The sequence below is a fragment of the Typha angustifolia genome, chromosome 10, assembly GCF_048772165.1.
Source record: "Typha angustifolia cultivar Huaian chromosome 10, ASM4877216v1, whole genome shotgun sequence".
Lineage (NCBI taxonomy): Eukaryota > Viridiplantae > Streptophyta > Magnoliopsida > Poales > Typhaceae > Typha > Typha angustifolia.
Window position 1 is genome coordinate 1,423,501 of NC_133248.1, and position 17,039 is coordinate 1,440,539.

The 17,039-nt window shown below is 34.2% G+C and overlaps 3 protein-coding genes across 3 annotated transcripts; all 3 read left to right on the forward strand.

The window, feature by feature from the left end:
• Positions 1–2,853: 2,853 nt before the first annotated feature.
• Positions 2,854–3,762, forward strand: LOC140768798 (transcription factor bHLH149-like). The gene has a single exon (XM_073109217.1). It carries the CDS (start codon positions 2,997–2,999, stop codon positions 3,597–3,599), a length of 603 nt encoding a protein of 200 aa, XP_072965318.1. The 5' UTR covers positions 2,854–2,996; the 3' UTR covers positions 3,600–3,762.
• Positions 3,763–4,678: 916 nt separating this feature from the next.
• On the forward strand, positions 4,679–6,956 carry LOC140768553 (uncharacterized). The gene is made up of 2 exons (XM_073108875.1): positions 4,679–4,943; positions 6,385–6,956. The coding sequence occupies exons 1-2, from the start codon at positions 4,790–4,792 to the stop codon at positions 6,666–6,668; spliced, it is 438 nt and encodes a 145-aa protein (XP_072964976.1). The 5' UTR covers positions 4,679–4,789; the 3' UTR covers positions 6,669–6,956.
• Positions 6,957–8,984: 2,028 nt separating this feature from the next.
• Positions 8,985–16,782, forward strand: LOC140769222 (probable folate-biopterin transporter 4). Its single transcript, XM_073109858.1, has 7 exons — positions 8,985–9,232; positions 10,010–10,137; positions 11,270–11,491; positions 11,582–12,040; positions 12,150–12,347; positions 14,446–14,583; positions 16,225–16,782. The coding sequence occupies exons 1-7, from the start codon at positions 9,149–9,151 to the stop codon at positions 16,487–16,489; spliced, it is 1,494 nt and encodes a 497-aa protein (XP_072965959.1). The 5' UTR covers positions 8,985–9,148; the 3' UTR covers positions 16,490–16,782.
• Positions 16,783–17,039: the final 257 nt, after the last annotated feature.

A 17,039-nucleotide genomic window follows, 5' to 3' on the forward strand; every position in this document is an offset into this window, starting at 1 on the left:
AAGAAAGGCAAAGGACAAGAGCTCTGCGACCCATATGGCTTTCCCATATCTAATCTATTTCAGTGGACCAAGGGCTATATATAATAATAATAATAATAATAATAATAATAATAATAATAAAGTTACGTTCGTTTGATATATTTATATTAATAAAACTTAGCATGTGTGAGTTCGGATTAACTCTAAAAACCTTATTAAAAACGTTTGCTAGGTGTAATTAACTCTAAAAAATTATTATAGGAGCTGCGATTAGTCCTCTGAGTTCGGTCTTGGATTTTGGATCTCAGTATGATTGACGTGTTGACGAGAGTTATACAAGAATTACATGAGCCCAGACTGCGTGGAATTAAGAAGACAACAATTTGGTTAAAATCTAAAAAAATTTATAAATCACACCTTATATTTTATTTATTTTATGATTCATATTTGTCATAATTTATAATTCTCAGTTAACGTCTTTAGTTAATTTAAACGGTACCGGTAAAAAAATATTTGTTATAATATATGAAATAAAATTGTAAATACCTATATTATCCATGCCTTTTTCAGAGGAGAGGCAGAGAGAAGGAAAAATAGCGGTGAGGGTATTTTAGTAATTTGGTCGATATTAGTTAGTCAAAATAATGATAGGATATTAAATGAGAATTATAAAAAAAATATGAGGGTTCGAGTTATAAAATCATCAAAGACAGAATGTGTATCACAGAATAGGTAAAATATAAAGTGTGATTTGTAAAATACCATAAAATCTATTGTACAAACTAGGAAAAAAATGTACTTAAATAGTTAAAAGTTAGAACTAATGTTGTATGAGTGTTAATTTCGAGATTTAGATTTTAGCAATATCGGTTTAATCGGAACACCATTAAATTTTCATTTTTCTAGAAAAAAAGGGTAATATAATCATAGCAATCTTTTTTTAGACTCGAAAGCTAGAAACGGCAGAAGATCATAAGGAAAAGATTTGGTCTAGATACAACCATAACCTATAGTTCTATCCGAGTTAGCAAGCCAGTCAGTAATCCGATTAGCCTCCCGTGTATAGTCATATCATTGAAATGGGAATATTATCAATTCCTGCACCAATTATATAACACCAAAAGGAAAAACTAAACCTTATTCTTTTGATATATAAACAATGGTCATGATGTGGCTGCATCTCATTCACATTTCTATACATCACATCAGAGTTCTTATTCCCCCATGTATGTCCTCATGAATGTTCTACCCTATGTGCCATGAAAACATGAAAACATAATCCATTAAAATATATCATCTATATATCATATCAGATGATATTAAAACACAAGAAACAACTTTGATGCATTTATTCGTTTGAAATCGACAAACATATACTTTGACCAAGTACAGATTGGAAGACATCTAATTTGGTTGTCCATCTCCCATGCGATGCTCTTTGACTTGTAGTGCGTGCCACTTTTCTTGGTCCACTTCTATGCACTCTGCTAGTACCTAAAATCATAATACTAATTTGAAGCCCCAAGAGCCTAGGTTCGAATCTAATCGCAAGATTCTTTGGATTAGAATTTAAAAGACAATGATTAGGTTAAAAATGTAGGGATAGTTACGCCAAGATACTTTGAATGGTTGTCTTGTTATCTATGAATCACGGGTAGCCCTAGCTCCGCTAGGGTTTGAACTTCATTTCCTCTGTTGTGAATACTTCTCCTATTTTTTTCTTCGTGTTCTTTCTATGTCCACTTTCTTCTTCTTGTCGTTGCCGCCGCATCTTTCTCGATCTCTCATTCCTCAATTATTATTGTCCCTGATTGCAAATCCTTACTACATGCTTCCCCCTCACCCTTCGCATTATTTTCCGTTGGATCTCTCTTCTTCTACGATCTCGTCTTCCTCCTTGTCGCCTTCTGCTCGACAAAAATAGAGAAAACAAGAAAAAAAAATCGCAACTGTCTCAACGATTGCTAGAACAGATATAGCAACGAAATGAGCAATAATTGTAAGGTAGATTGGGTCGGAGGAGGCAACGATGCAACAGACAACAACAAACAGCAAATAGATATGAACCTCTTTCTGAGGAAAGAGTGCACTCTGGAACCAGATCCGACAACAGACTGCCAAGACGATGAAGCAAACAAGATTTACCTAAAAATAAATTAAGTAAAATCTTCAAAATGCCTTCCATTAGTTACTCACTCTATGGGTTTATTTTAAAGGAAAGTGTCAAAAAAATAAAAAATAAATCCATTGTAGAAAAGAAGTCTAGACACATCATAGCATTGAAATGGGAATATTATCCAACTCCTACACCAACTATATAACACCAAAAGGAAAACATAAAAATAAAAATATAAAAAATACTTGTTTTAATTCAGGGAATCATGTGAATTGACATGAACAATGGCCCATGATGTGGCTTCATCTCATCCACATTTCTTTATCACATCCCAGTTCACATCCCCCCATGTCCCCATGAATGTGCACCCTATCGTTGTTGATGTCCCAGGAAGACAAAATTCACAATTTAAAAATAAATAAATAAATAAATAAATTTCCTCTCTCTATTAATACATAATAAAACAATTTTGATGCGTTTGTAGGCAAATTTTGATTCCATGGATTGGGATGCAGGGTAATAATAATAATAATATTTTATTTATTTATTTGCACGATTATTATTAATGTGATAGCTTCATGAAAAAAGATTAAAAAAATGCTATTAAAGTGAAGATATTTTTGTCTTTTAAAAAAAAAAAAAAATATATATATATATATATATACAAATATACAAATAAGAGATTGTAGAAGGGTATATGTGCAAAGAAATACCTTTTTAAATATTCTATATTGTAATTGAAGAAAACGAACACCACTCCCATGTATTAATTTAAAGTACATCCCCACTATGTCTATTGTCTACCACCACCTCCTCCTCCTCCTCCTTTTGCTTTGCTGAAATCATTCCTCTCTCTCTCTCTCTCTCTCTCTCTCTCTCTCTCCATACCAAAATTTCCATCATGCTTTCTTCTTCTTCCTCCTCCTCCTCCTCTTCTTCCACTTTACAGAAAAAGCCCCGATCGACTGCAAATTCCCAACCGACCACCAAGTGGCGAACCCCCGGCCAGGAGCAGACCTACAACCGCCGCCTCGTCTCCGCCCTCCGCGCGGCCGGTGAAGGGCACGCGCAGGTGCCGCAGCGCGCCGCGGCGGTGAAGGCGGCGGCCGACTCCGCCCTCGCCCTCACCGCCCGCGGGCAGTCCCGCTGGAGCCGCGCCATCCTCCTCGGGCGCCGTAGGCGGAAGGTCCTCCTCAAGGCCGGCGGACGGATCCGCCGGCGCGGCCCCGCGAGATCGGCGCAGCCGCCGATGGTGAGGCGCGGGAAGGGGGAGGAGGGGAAGGTGGGGGATCGGCTTAAGGCGCTGGGCCGGCTGGTGCCAGGCTGTCGCAAGCTGGCGGCGGGGAGGCTGCTGGAAGAGGCGGCGGACTACGTGGCAGCTCTGGAGATGCAGGTAAGGGCGATGCGCGCCCTCGCCGACGCGATGTCGGCGGCCGCCATCTCGGCGCCGCAGGCTTCTGGGGAAGAAGTCGGCGACGGGGAACGGGAGCAAATGGAGCGTTAAGGGTTTCTATTTTAATTTCCTCTCCTTTTCTTTTCCTATGATTTTAAAAATAAATGGTATCAATTATAACAGCATTGATTCGGGTTTGTTGTTATCATTGTTGTACATTTTATCATACTTGTACATTTTATCAATTTCTTTTTTCTTCTCATTTTATGTTCAATAAAATGTAGGAAAATTAAATCATATTAATATATATATATATATATATATCTTTTTATTTTTAATTTGATAATTAAAAGGTAAAAATAAAGCTGCACCTAAACCTCTGATTGGAATACACAGTGAGTGTTGGTGGGTCTAATTAAGCTCTCAATGGGTCTTATTTAGATGGCTAGACTGGCTAAATCATGAGTCCTAATAGTGAGAAAAGAAGGCAGAGAATAGATATTCTACCATCTGATTTCAAATGGTAGGTAGTGAGTTTAAATCTTGAAAACAATCTCTTTTAAGAAAGGAAGGCAAACATCTTTTCTTTAAATTTAAATATTAGAAAGGAGAATTTATTAAAAACACTATCTTCTGTTTTCATTTTATGGATTTTTATCATGGGCATGTTGTTTTAATGCCTCAAGAATACCTTAGAGTAATGGAATAAAATAATAATCTAAAGTACTCTTTATTTGACTTTAAAATCTAATTCTCTACTTAACTTTTACTTTAACTATAAGTTTAATCTATATCAGTATATATGGTAACTAACTATTAGAAAAACTAGCAGCGTAATAAGAGCCCTAATGATATCCATAAAACTTTCTAGTATAAAATAAAAAGATGACAATTAATTACTTCTCGATCCCTTTATTTTTTGCGTAACACTCTACGACTTAATTTTTTTAAAAATAATTAAATAAATATTTTATTATCATTTCTGCAGTACAATAACTAAATGGGAGTATTTAGGAGATTTTATATAGTTGAGGGTCTTAGGAGTAATTATCCCAATTTTTTATTATTTTTTCGAGAGTAAAATAAATAAACAAATAAATGGATGGGGATACGGGTTTTACTTCTGTTCGATCCGTAGGACCGTACCCGATCCGCTTTCACCCTAGGAGGACTAAGTTCGTCTCCAACTTCCCAAAGGAGGTCGTCGTGCTCCTCTCTCTCACAACTCACAAGCATCGCGAGAAAAAGAGAAGTAATTAGAGGGGAATTATTATTATTTTAGTATTTTCTAAGTCCCAGAGATGGAGCCAGCAAGATCTTCGATAGATCTACTCCTACTTGTTTTGCTCCTCGCTTTCTGCTCTGCGGAGGCGTGGACGGGTGAGATCCGGGGACGAGTGGTCTGCGACGTTTGTGGCGATGCTTCCATAGGGCCGGAAGACCACATCTTGGAAGGTAAACCATTACATCTCTGATTAGATTGATAGTAATTTCTTGGTTACCTGTTATTTGCCCCTTTTGAATCCAAATTTTCTATTGTTAAAGTACTATTGGTCTGATTCCTTTATGATTGAATTTTGGTAATTCTTCTTTTATTTATGTTGCGATGACATGAATTTCTTGTTAAATTTCAGAATTTGATTTGTTCTCTTGAAGTTCTGTATTGGGATTGACCAAGTTTGTGGTTTCAATTTGATGCTTTGTGAATGTTGGAAAATAGTTAAAATTGTACTCTTTGTGTTTCTAGTCATCATGAGGCTTATTAAGGCAATTATGAAATGTGAAATTCTTGTTCAAAGATCCAGGTATGTGTTGTGCTATTTAAGAACAACACCAATTGAAATATAGCATGCCCCGTTCTTTATGTACCATTAGAGTAGCTGATCCTGGGAACTTGTTGCTGCTTTTTGTAGATTATCATATTATCTTCTACACACTGCACTACTAGGGATCCTTGATTCTATGTCACATAGAAGAACTAGACAATTTCCTACAAATTTACTTGTTTATAGACCTAGCACTTGTCACTGAAAAGAATGGCACATATATTTTCCCATCATTATATTTTATTTCCGTCACTCATATACATCTAATCCAACACACTGTCATCAAGTATTCACGGATTTGCTGATGGACTTTTCATGGTTCTCGAATGAGATTACAATCTTTTGTGACAACTTAAGTATTCTTAAGAATTTAAATATAGATTTGTATTCCATGATGCAATCATGTGTTACATATTAGATGCATCAGAACAGGCCCTTCTGAAATATTGTCTCACTCTCTCTGATACTCTTTCTGTTACATTGATCTTGTGCTCGTTCAGCACCTGCAAATGGGGCTCAAATTTTTTTAGGAACATGAGAGCCACTGAAAATGATAGTCTAGATCTAGACAATTCTCAGAAATTGGATGCTTGAGTTCTGTAGAGGTTGAAGACAAAGATTGCTGCTTGTTTAATGATTGCAGGTCCTGCACTTGCTCGGTTTTAGACTTCTATTGCAGCAGGTGCTATCCTCAGTTGATGCATCATGTGTACAATAATATTTATTCTAAATTCTTCTTTGTACAACATGAAAGAGGAATTACGACTTAGGCATAAAGTAGACTGTTATTTCTCTAATTTTTTCAGATGAGAATCGTTGAGTTGGGAACCCCCATCTTCCATGGTTTACGAGTTACAATAATTTGACATTTAATAAAATAGCATGGCCTAGAAGACTAGAACTCTATCATGTGCTTTGTATAGTTTCAGAAGCTTGTGTCCATATATATTGTTATATATTTCCTAATTGTTTGGCGATTGAATTTTGTGTCTTCCTTTTAGCAGACTTATCTACCTGTTGAGCCTTCAAGATAATGCAAATTCATTTGGTTGTCATTGTATTTCCTGCAGGTGCTGAAGTTGCTGTTCTTTGCATCACTAAATCTGGTGAGGTTCTCAATTATCAGGCCTTCACGAACTCGAAAGGCATCTATACTGTAGCAGAGACTATGCCTGAGAGTGACAAGTGGGAATCATGCTTGGCGAGGCCAATCAGCAGCTTCCATGGGCACTGCACTAGAAGAGGAGACGCCCATTCCGGTGTCAAGTTCACCTATAACCTGCCATCAGGGTATTCTCACACTGTCAAACCATTCCTTTACAAGCCTGCCTCTACTCCAATATATTGCAGCTGAAGAGTTCATTCTATATTGTAAAAGAAACATACAGCAGGAACTCATGTATGTTAAAGGAGCAGAAGGGAACCCGAAGTGCAGAAGACTAAAGTTGGTTTTACTATGTGTAATGTGCACATTCTTAAGTATCACTTGAGTGATTGTCTCTTCAAGTGATTGGCATCTAGAGTTTCTTGTTCTCCTTTCTTTCAGTTGAAGAGATTTGCAGATATTATGTTTATATATTTGATATCTGGAACACTCAAATCTCCATGGTGATATACATGCTAATTGTCACAGTTCGATGATAGGAATGATGAGGTTCATGCTCATGGTAACCAAAAATAAGTTAATTTCGCACCTGCTGAAGGAAATTTGAACAGCAGGTAGCTTAGTAACATGTTGATTTGGTTATGGTCTAAGACAAATGAGGTGCTTATTTTACTAGTACTTCGACCTTTCAAACAAATAAAACTATACATTCCTTTGAACACTTGTCTATTCTCTTTGGTGAGTACCTTGACCTAGTTGTTGTATGAATCTACTTCCAGGGGTTCATCTTCTCCTGATGGTGCTTGCAAGGCATCAAGGGGAAAGGATATTCTTGATTCATTATCTTTTAACTCTTCAACTGTGAATTAATTATTTTTTCATCACTATGTGATACAACGGTACAAGCTTAACATTATGATGCTTGGGTTAATATGACCCAGCAAGTTCTATAGGCTGATTATTATAGTCTACTGGTCGAGTCCTAAATATTATATATTTGAATTCCTCCAAAAATTTTAGGGTTCATATTTGATGAACTTTTTATATGCTAATTTACACCTAGACTCTTTAAATTATTACCTATTTTTACATAGATATTTTTATTTATTTTTCGTTTGTTATTAGATTAACTTTTTTAGAAAAAAAAACAAACAAAATTTATGGTAAATTAAGATGAATTTTTGTAATAAGTTAAGAGTTTAATATATATATATATATATATAAGTTGCGTGCAAAAAAGAGCAATTCTTAGAGGTAGGTGTCAGTGCAATTATCCCATCTTCTTAGTATCGGATAAATCGAATAATATGTGGTCAAAGCTAACAAAAAGTCAAACGTTTGACATGGAAAAGTAAGCGCAACAGACACTCCGTCGTCAAGAAAGGTATTAAAAACGATCTAAAGTTTAGTGTTAATTACATGTTGACCCCTCAACTACTCCCTATATATAATTTTCATCCCCTAAAGAAAATATATGGACAGTTATACCCCTAAATTACTTAATTGTATAGCAAATTTTCCTCCATCAATATTGAATTTTTTATAGAAATAATCTTAAAAAATTTGAACAAAAATACCCATGTATTGCTTTCATATTCTTCCATCTTTTTCTCTAATTATCTTCTCTTACTTCTTTAAAATTCACTTTCTAATGTAAGAGAGGAAGAGAAAGTAAGAAATTATTTATCCATCTAATGAGTTAATTATTTTTTAATTTTTTTTTCTCATATAAATTTTAACACAAGGGACTTGGTAATATAATTAAATAATCTATAGGGTGTATATATATATTTTGTCTTTGAGTGAGGTGAAAGTGATAAACAGTTGATGATGGGATTTAAAAAAAAATAATTATATTTTATCCCTGTAGGCCTAAATTCACTAATTACTTGACTAAATTTATTTGAGATAAAGTTGTAGATAATTTGATAAATTTTTTAATAAATTTAAAATAATTTGGCTAAAAAATCTAATTATCTTCTATTAAGATTTCTCTCTTAAATCTAATTATACTTTAATTATAGGAGATATCATTGAATATTAAATAATTTAAATTTGATTATTTGGAGATAAACTTCAATTTAAATATAATTCTCTATCTCTATCTATTAAAATTTAATTTAGATCAATCTTAAACTAATGAGAGATATATGTAAATAATTAAAAATAATTAAAAAGATAAAACGTAATTAAATTTTTATCAAGTAAATTATAAAAGACATCAATACCCTTGTTTTGATATATATACATTACTCTCAGTTAATTATATATATATCTTTTACTTGATAAAATATTAAGATAATATAATATATCTGTTATATCTTTATCATTTAAAATCCACTTGTTATGATTTTAAATATATTAGAAAATTTATTTTTATCTATAACTTTATCTCTAATAAGTATTTAAAATAATAAATTTATTTTGTATTTAATTTTAAGGGGGTAAATATAAATTTAGGCGTACCAGGGGGTTAAAACGTAGTAATCCGAAAAAGAAAAATAAAAGATGATGGGATAAATATGTAATTTAACCCTAAAATTTATCAAGACGAATGTGAGCGCGAGGGAGTTTCGGAACCTTGATTTCCCCAACGCCACCCGCATGAGAAATAAAGAGGAAGAAGTCTCCGAAGCGAATCCTTCCACTCTTCTGTCTCTGATTCAGTTTTATTCGGTCGGATCCGACCAAATCCAGAGGACGAAGGGGCGGCGGCGGCGGCGGCGGCCATGGCGATCGGATGGGTGAAGGAGATGAGAGCTGCCTTTGGGGCGTCTTTCCTGTGGATCGTCTCTTTGATCTACTTCACTCAGGTCGGATTTGTTTGTATGATTTATAATTAAAAGTGTCATTTTGGATTGGTTTCTTTAGCCTTCTGATTCGATTCTATAGGTGGGTGTTTGGGGTCAGAGATTGTTGCACGATAGGTTGATAAGACATTTTCCATGTTACTGGTTTGATGCGACTTTATTTGGCGTTGGTGATAGAATATAAAAATATAAAAATCACTGTTGTCTAACAGCTTAAGTTGGCAATTTAGCAGTCAGGGTGAGTTAACATTTCACCCATTTAAATGAAATTCAATTTTTGGGCTAATCAAAATATAAAAGGTACCTTTTTTTCTAGATTTGCAATCAAAAGGAGAAATATATATGGATAAGTACAACCATGGAACTAAGTGTTTCATTCTAAATTGAAAAAAAGTGGTTGTTTTGAAGCGAAATTGACTATTGTGTGATGCATTCGTTACGTTTAAAACTTTTAGAGCCCATCATAATAGAGTACGTGTTTGAAGATATATTCTGAAGTTTTATCTTTGCCAGATAAATTAGATTATGTGATAATAATGTTTTGCTCGCTGTTCCTTATGAGGACTTTTCTCTTATGAAACATTGGCAGCTTATGAAAAGAAGTTATGCTATTAGCATTTTGTTAATCTCACTTTCTTTTGACAATTTTTTGGGCTCTTTTTCCCTGCTCTCAGGGTGAATTTTCCATTTGGTTCATTATGTTAAATTCTAGATTCCACTATATCTAGTTTAGTTTAAATTCAATGAAATTTCAAATTCTAATAGGTCTTCATTTTGCAGGGTTTCAGGTCCTTTGTGTGGACAGCTGTTTCTTACCAGCTGAAGGACATTCTAAAGCTCTCGCCTTCTGCGTCTCAGTTTTTGGTTTCAGTTGCATATTTTCCTTGGAGTATAAAACCGATATATGGGTAAATATATATCTATAAGCTCCTTTGCAACAGACTGTTATGTATATAAGATGAAGTGATGGACTTTATAATTTTACATAAAATCTGCTAGTAAAATAGATACTATATTTGAGGGCCACTTATTTTGTTAATAAAGCTGACAAATCCTAGCCTCACTTGTCAAGCCAGACAAGCCTTGAATATGATGATATCATTTTTTTTTCTAATCTTTATGATGATAATTTTCATTTTGAAGCATGCCAAATTGAGACTTCTTTATTAATGTTTAATAGAATCTCTTATGTATTTTGTTTATTCTTTTTCTACAAGATTAAGTTAATTCTATAGAGTGCAGATATAGGTGTATACATCATTGACTTGAAATTCTGTATCAGTTGGTACTCAATTCAAAGAAAAAGTTCCATATTAGATTCTTCATATTTTCATTAAGAAAGGAAAGAATTGCGAGCTTTATAAGTTGAAATTTTTTGGATCTCAGGATCTTACTTTTGCACAATGCACATACAAGTGATCAACATTCTATTTAACATGTGCTGTTTACTCAAACAATATAACTAGAAGCACAAGTATGATATCATGAACAAATCAACATCAAATAAGTTGTTAGGGAAGTACTACTCCAAATCTTGGATTTCCTTTGTGTCCATGCGGGATGGCACTGAGCAGCATGCACCATACCAAACACGTATCAGCTCATGGGTCATCTTCCCTCCCAGACCCAGTGTTTTAGTGGTACTTGTGCACTTGGACACCCTTTCTTTTATTGTGTATAGGAACATTTTAGTTACTCTTCCATTTTTCAGCACACTTGTGCTATCCCATTCCATGTCCGGCATGCCCTACCATGGATGTTAGTCTTTGATTCAAATAATATGGTTCAAAGTTTCAAACTCTATATTATGTCTTGTTGTCATTATATGTATTGTATGAAACATTGGTATGGAGTGTGTGTATGTGATTTTTTTTTGGGGGGGGGGGGGTTAAGTAAATGCATAAAGCAATGACAAAGAAGGTAGGTGTCCTTATATTAAGATTCTGCTACTATTATCATTTATGCAGTAGATTATTCACTTCAAGTGCTTGGTCTTGCACTTGTGAATTATTTCTGATACCATTTATCTTTCTCTTGTAGAATTTTGTCAGACTGCATTCCTATTAGACGGAGGAAAAGAGTACCGTACTTGATTATAGCTACTGTACTCTCTCTTATTCCTTGGCTTGTTCTTGGTCTGACAGCATCTTTTAGGAGATCAAGCAATATTCTTACTGCTCTCTTGGTGGTACAAAACTTGGGATCTGCCATGGCAGATGTTGTTGTTGATGCAATGATTGCAGAGGCAATTCGGACTATGCCGTAAGTGCCTATTTCGTTGTTAATTTCCCAATTTGGTTCATTTTCTGATCTTGGAATATGTGCAAACAAATTGTTGTGTTTTTTTTACAGTTCAGGTTTTGCTGGTGATCTCCAGTCATTGTCTTGGTCTTTGATGGCCTTAGGAGGAATATGTGGAAGCTTGTTGGGAGGATATGCATTAGCTAATTTCAAAATAAACATGATTTTTCTTCTTTTTTCCATTCTTCCGACTATCCAACTACTGTCATGTGCTTTTATTCAGGAAGTCCCTGAAGGACTTCAAAAGGCATCACATGATAACAGACATAAACAAATGGAGAATCAAGTAGATGAAAGCTTTGACTCTGGTAGTGGTTTGACTGAAACATTCAAATCTGGTGGCATTAGAAGGCGCTCAAGCAGGCACAGAAATGCCAAAAGGAAAACAACCTCTATGAAGGCTGAGAATCTTGAGAAACAGCACAGTTCACTTTTCACAAGATCATACTTATCCCTGAAATTAGCTTTTTTAAGCTTGTGTGGAGCATTTAAGCAGCCTATAATCCTAAGGTAGTTAGAAATTTTCAATATCCTGAACTATCTATTATTTCCCATTTACAATTCTTATATGTTCATCATACTTTATTATTTTTTTCTCTTTTGGCTTCTGCAATGTCAGACCTATGGCATGGTTCTTCCTTTCGCACATTACAATTCCAAACCTCTCCACAGTTATGTTCTATTATCAAACTGAGGTTCTACATCTGGAATCATCTTTCTTGGGGACTGCACGTGTTGTTGGATGGATTGGCCTAATGGTTGGCACATATACTTACAATCATTATTTCAGGCACAAGAAACTAAGAAATATTCTCATGTAAGTAATTTTAGCACTTCCAGCTTTTATATTTCCACTACATCTCTGCATTCTCATGAATATATCTAGAAGAAAGAGCATGAGCAGTTTCATCATCTGGGCTGTAACATCAAATTTCAGTGCTTCTATGTTATTGTTGATTTTCTGAATTGGTTAGTATTATGCTTTATCTCTCATTAATGGATGTCCCACCAATAAAGGAACGATCATCTTCTTGCTAGATGCTTAGTAAATCAACATTTTTTGGAGGGATGCCTATCCATTAGTCATCAACATGACCTTGTTTTCCTCGGTATCTTTAACTGATGATTTATGAGTTGCTCCTTTCCTTCCATTCTCGAAATTATAGAACAACCAATTAATGAATGCTTGGCGCCACAGGTGGTACTTGCATATAATTCCAGTGAAATGTGAGTGAAATGTTATCCTATCTATCAGTTGGTTCTCGCATCTGTTAATTACTCATGTAATATTTCATAAACTTTGCAGAAACTGCTAAGTTCCAAGTTCTTCATGTGTTTGTTTTCTCGATGACTTCCCTTTTCAACTGATAAAATTATAAAAATATTGCACCTTGTTACTTTACATGACCAATTAGAAGTGCTGATATACTAAAAGACCATTTTCCTGTGCTGTAAGAAACAAAAAGATTCCAAGCTCCTGTTCTTTTTGGCTTATAGGTAATGATCAAGAGCAACAGAGTTGCCCCTCTTTCATGTTGTCATGATGTGAGCAATCGATAGAATTTTACAAAGGAATTACTGAAGCAAGGAATTTCCCTATTCATTCCAGTGTAGTGTGACCAATCTTAAATTCAAGGAATATCATGGGTTAAGTATTAGTTAACCAGAGATGTTACAAATGAGACATTTTTAATCTTACATTACCACAAGATTTTGACTTTAACATGGATCTTAGCTTCCTTGGCCACGTTAACATTCTAGTTACTTTTTTTTTTGTTTTTGTTTTTGTTTTTGTTTTTTGTTTTTTTTTTTTTTGTTTTCTGTTTTTTTTTTTGTTTTAAGAGAGAGAGCATTCTAGCAACTATTGCATGAGGGTAAATGTGCCCCATTTGCTCTGTAAACTTTTCTTTTTTGTTTGTTAATTTTTTATTACTACCAGTCTAAGTCGTTATCCAACTCTAGAGGAACAATGGCTTGTTTACTTGATGACTGAGCTTGAAGTTTAGCAGTCAATTTGGCACTCCTGAAAAATAGAAGCATTTGTGTTATGAATGGAAAATGGCCCTTACATACTCAAATTGTGTTCAGAGATTCTTGTGCCATTTATATGAAAGATAACATGTCATGTTAGAGTTTTATCAAAAAGAAAAAAAAAAACATGTCATTTTAGAGAATCCTGCAGTCTTAAATGCTTCTGGATATGTCTTATCTTAATATCCCTTCAACCATGATAAAAATGTTTTCTTACAGTTGAGGTACAGTCACCAATAAATGGGTATATAAGATAAAACACTAGTTATTATGGCTGATGAAATTTTCATATGCATGAAAGTTAAAACTACAGATACCATGGTACAAGTCGTCCATCCAAGTTAATGTATATCTTTCTGAGGAAGTTAAGTTAGTTTTTGCGCTTCAACAATGGAAACATAGGTACAGAAGTTGACTAATGTCTGTCATTCGTTTCTGTTTTAAAAGAATACACTAGTTAAGCGAATTAAGATTTTCTGCTATGGCTAATTTCACGTTGCGTGATTACAATGGAGGTATAGTATTCAATAAGTTGGTATACAAGATAAATTCACTAGTGACCATGGCTGCTGAAATCTTCTTATGTATGAAACTGTGAATGTTTAAATTACAGATATCATAAAACAAGTCTTTCATCCAGCTAATTTTTTCTTTCCGAGGAAGTCGTAAGTTGGTTTCTGAATTTTAACAATGGAAATATAGATACAGAAGTTGACAAAAACCTGTCATTCATTTCTCCTGTATAACTTTTTTCTGGTTGAGCATCATGCTATAAGCCTACAATATGAAGAATTTTTATCTGCATTGTTCATACTTCAAAGATATTAACAAATTAATATTGAGCTGTTTACGTCTAACTGTTTGTTTTCTTCTTAACATCACAGGTTTGCACATATTGGTCTAGCTATAATGAGCCTTCTTGACATTGTTCTAGTATCTAGATTGCATGTTCAGTTCGGGATACCGGATAAATACATGGTTCTTTGGGGATCAGCTTTACATGACACGATCAAACAATTCAAGTATCTCCTTTTCCGTTTATGATGTTCTTTAACTTTTTTTTGTGGTTTATGAAAATATCATATCTGAATTTTCTTTTTCTTGACTTTTACTAAGAGTAAATTGTTACCACAAATCTATAACTATTTGCTTCATAATATAGTAGCTTGATTATCTTCTTAACAGATGAATGACTAGATATGATTGCTTACTTTTACTAGTAGCATATGGAAGTTACATTACTAATTTTTTGTAGGGTTGTGAACTTTCATTTTTAAGATAATTAATTAGTACACATTGCATTAATGTATTGAAACATTACATACAGTTCCCTAACTATTGCCCCTTTGGGTCATCACATGATTATGCATTGAGGTAAATTTAGAAATGGCAAATCTTAAAATAAGCAAAGTCATTAATTATTGTCATAAGTTGTTGAATTTGTAAAACAACTCTGGAAAAGAACAAAATGTTGCAATACTGCCTATTATATAAGAATGATGGTAATGAAGGTCAGAAAGGAAAGAGACCTTCTACATTTTTGATTGATAGACCATCATCACTTTCAATTTCCATTGGAAGGCTAAAATGACGTGAAAAGACCATCCTATCTTCAGTCCATGTGTAGAGAAAAGAGAGAACTATGTAATGCATTTAATGTGGTGTGGCTTTCTGGTCAGTCGTACCGATATGTCAATTTTGCTGCAGGAAGATGCAAGGGGGTAATGAATGCTAGCTTCGCCCCACATATATTTACACAATACACTCAAAGAACAATATTCTGCACTTGATATCCAGTGATAGAAACACTTATGTCAGTTTTGGATGCAATGGTACAGGACTTCAATGTGTATGTGATTGCTCAGAGGACTTAATGGATGATGGTGAATTTTAGGCGAGGAAAAATATTGGATTTTGTATTAGAATGGAAAAGGGTAAAGAAATAATAAAGTTCAAGAATAAAAAGACAGTTGGGAGGATCTGAGAATATTAGCTATACTTGTGCAAGTTCCAATTTATCAACATAAATTCATGTAGTTGCTATATCTTTTTATTTGATGAATCATGTGAGACTGAATATTTGTATTGCATATCTAGGGTGATGAAGGAGGAATACAAGTGTTATTCTAGATGGATTTCACCTCATTCAAGAGTATAATATAAAATGTAAATGAAGTTTCTTAGTGTGTCTAAGACATTGATTTTCATTACTTGCACAAATTATGTAAGCTAGAAGAGAAGAAAAGTTAAATATTTTCTTTTTCTGCTTGCAAGATGGATTTAAGCTAATATTAGAATCCTTCTGCAGAAAGCTTTCACTTAATCCATTCTTGGGATGCAATATGATTTTTCTAGGGTATGTATTGCATGAAGGTCTTAAAAAAGATGAAGTTTTTTGAACAAGGAAAAATAATTGATTTTGGTTAGGAATGAAAAAGGGTATAAAAATACTGAAGGTAGAAAGAAAGGAAAAGGAGAAAAGGAAGTTAGCAGGAAAAAAGAATATTCACTGCACTTTTGCAAGTTCAAATTCACATAGGTGCTTTGTCTTGCTATTTGGTGAATCATGTTAGAAAGCATTCACTTTATTATGTCATAAAATTATCTTCATAAATGTAGTGCTTCTTATGCGATTTCTAACAATCACCTTTTCCAATATGCAGATTGATGCCATTTCTAATACTCTCAGGTCAGCTTTGCCCTCCTGGTATAGAGGGAACACTTTTTGCCCTATTCATGTCCATACACAACCTTGGTTCGACATTGGGATCGTTCCTGGGAGCTGCTTTAGCTTCAGCACTGAAAATTTCATCAGACCATTTTGATAACCTTCTCTTTGGCATAATTGTGCAGCTATTAGCTACCCTTCTACCTATTGGCTTCTTATTTTTAATTCCAAAGGAAGCGACGGGGATAACGTCCTCATGATCATTGGCCAAATCGCATGTTCCATTTTCTTTAAATAGACAGAATTATGCTTCTTTCTTCTACGACAGTAGGACTGAAACAAAATAGGATAGTAGTCAGAGTGCTGAGTTTTCTTGAAACATATATACACAATTGACAGAAGAGAGAGCTTGTTGTATCAATTTTTTCTGCTCAGGAGCAGGTAATTCATCGTATAGTAGTAGTAGTAGGACAAACTGAAAATGTACCGTCAAATCTTTTAGTCTTGTAAAAATATACTAAATTAAATCTAATTTAATCGCTGCTTTGTTCGATGATTTATTTACCAATAATTTGTAATGCTTTGGGCACTTTACAATGATGTTTAGGCTGCATTTGGAAGTGAAAATTTCTTCATTTGGTCATCGATTGGGATAAATTGGGATAAATTAGAGGATGAAATTTGTTTCAAATATTTTTGTGGAACTATTTATTTTAGCATGAAAGGGATAAATTTACTCTACATTTTCAAGGTGACAACTTTGTCCATATCCTATTTCTATGATTCTATCAGAAAGCATCTCGTTCGGAA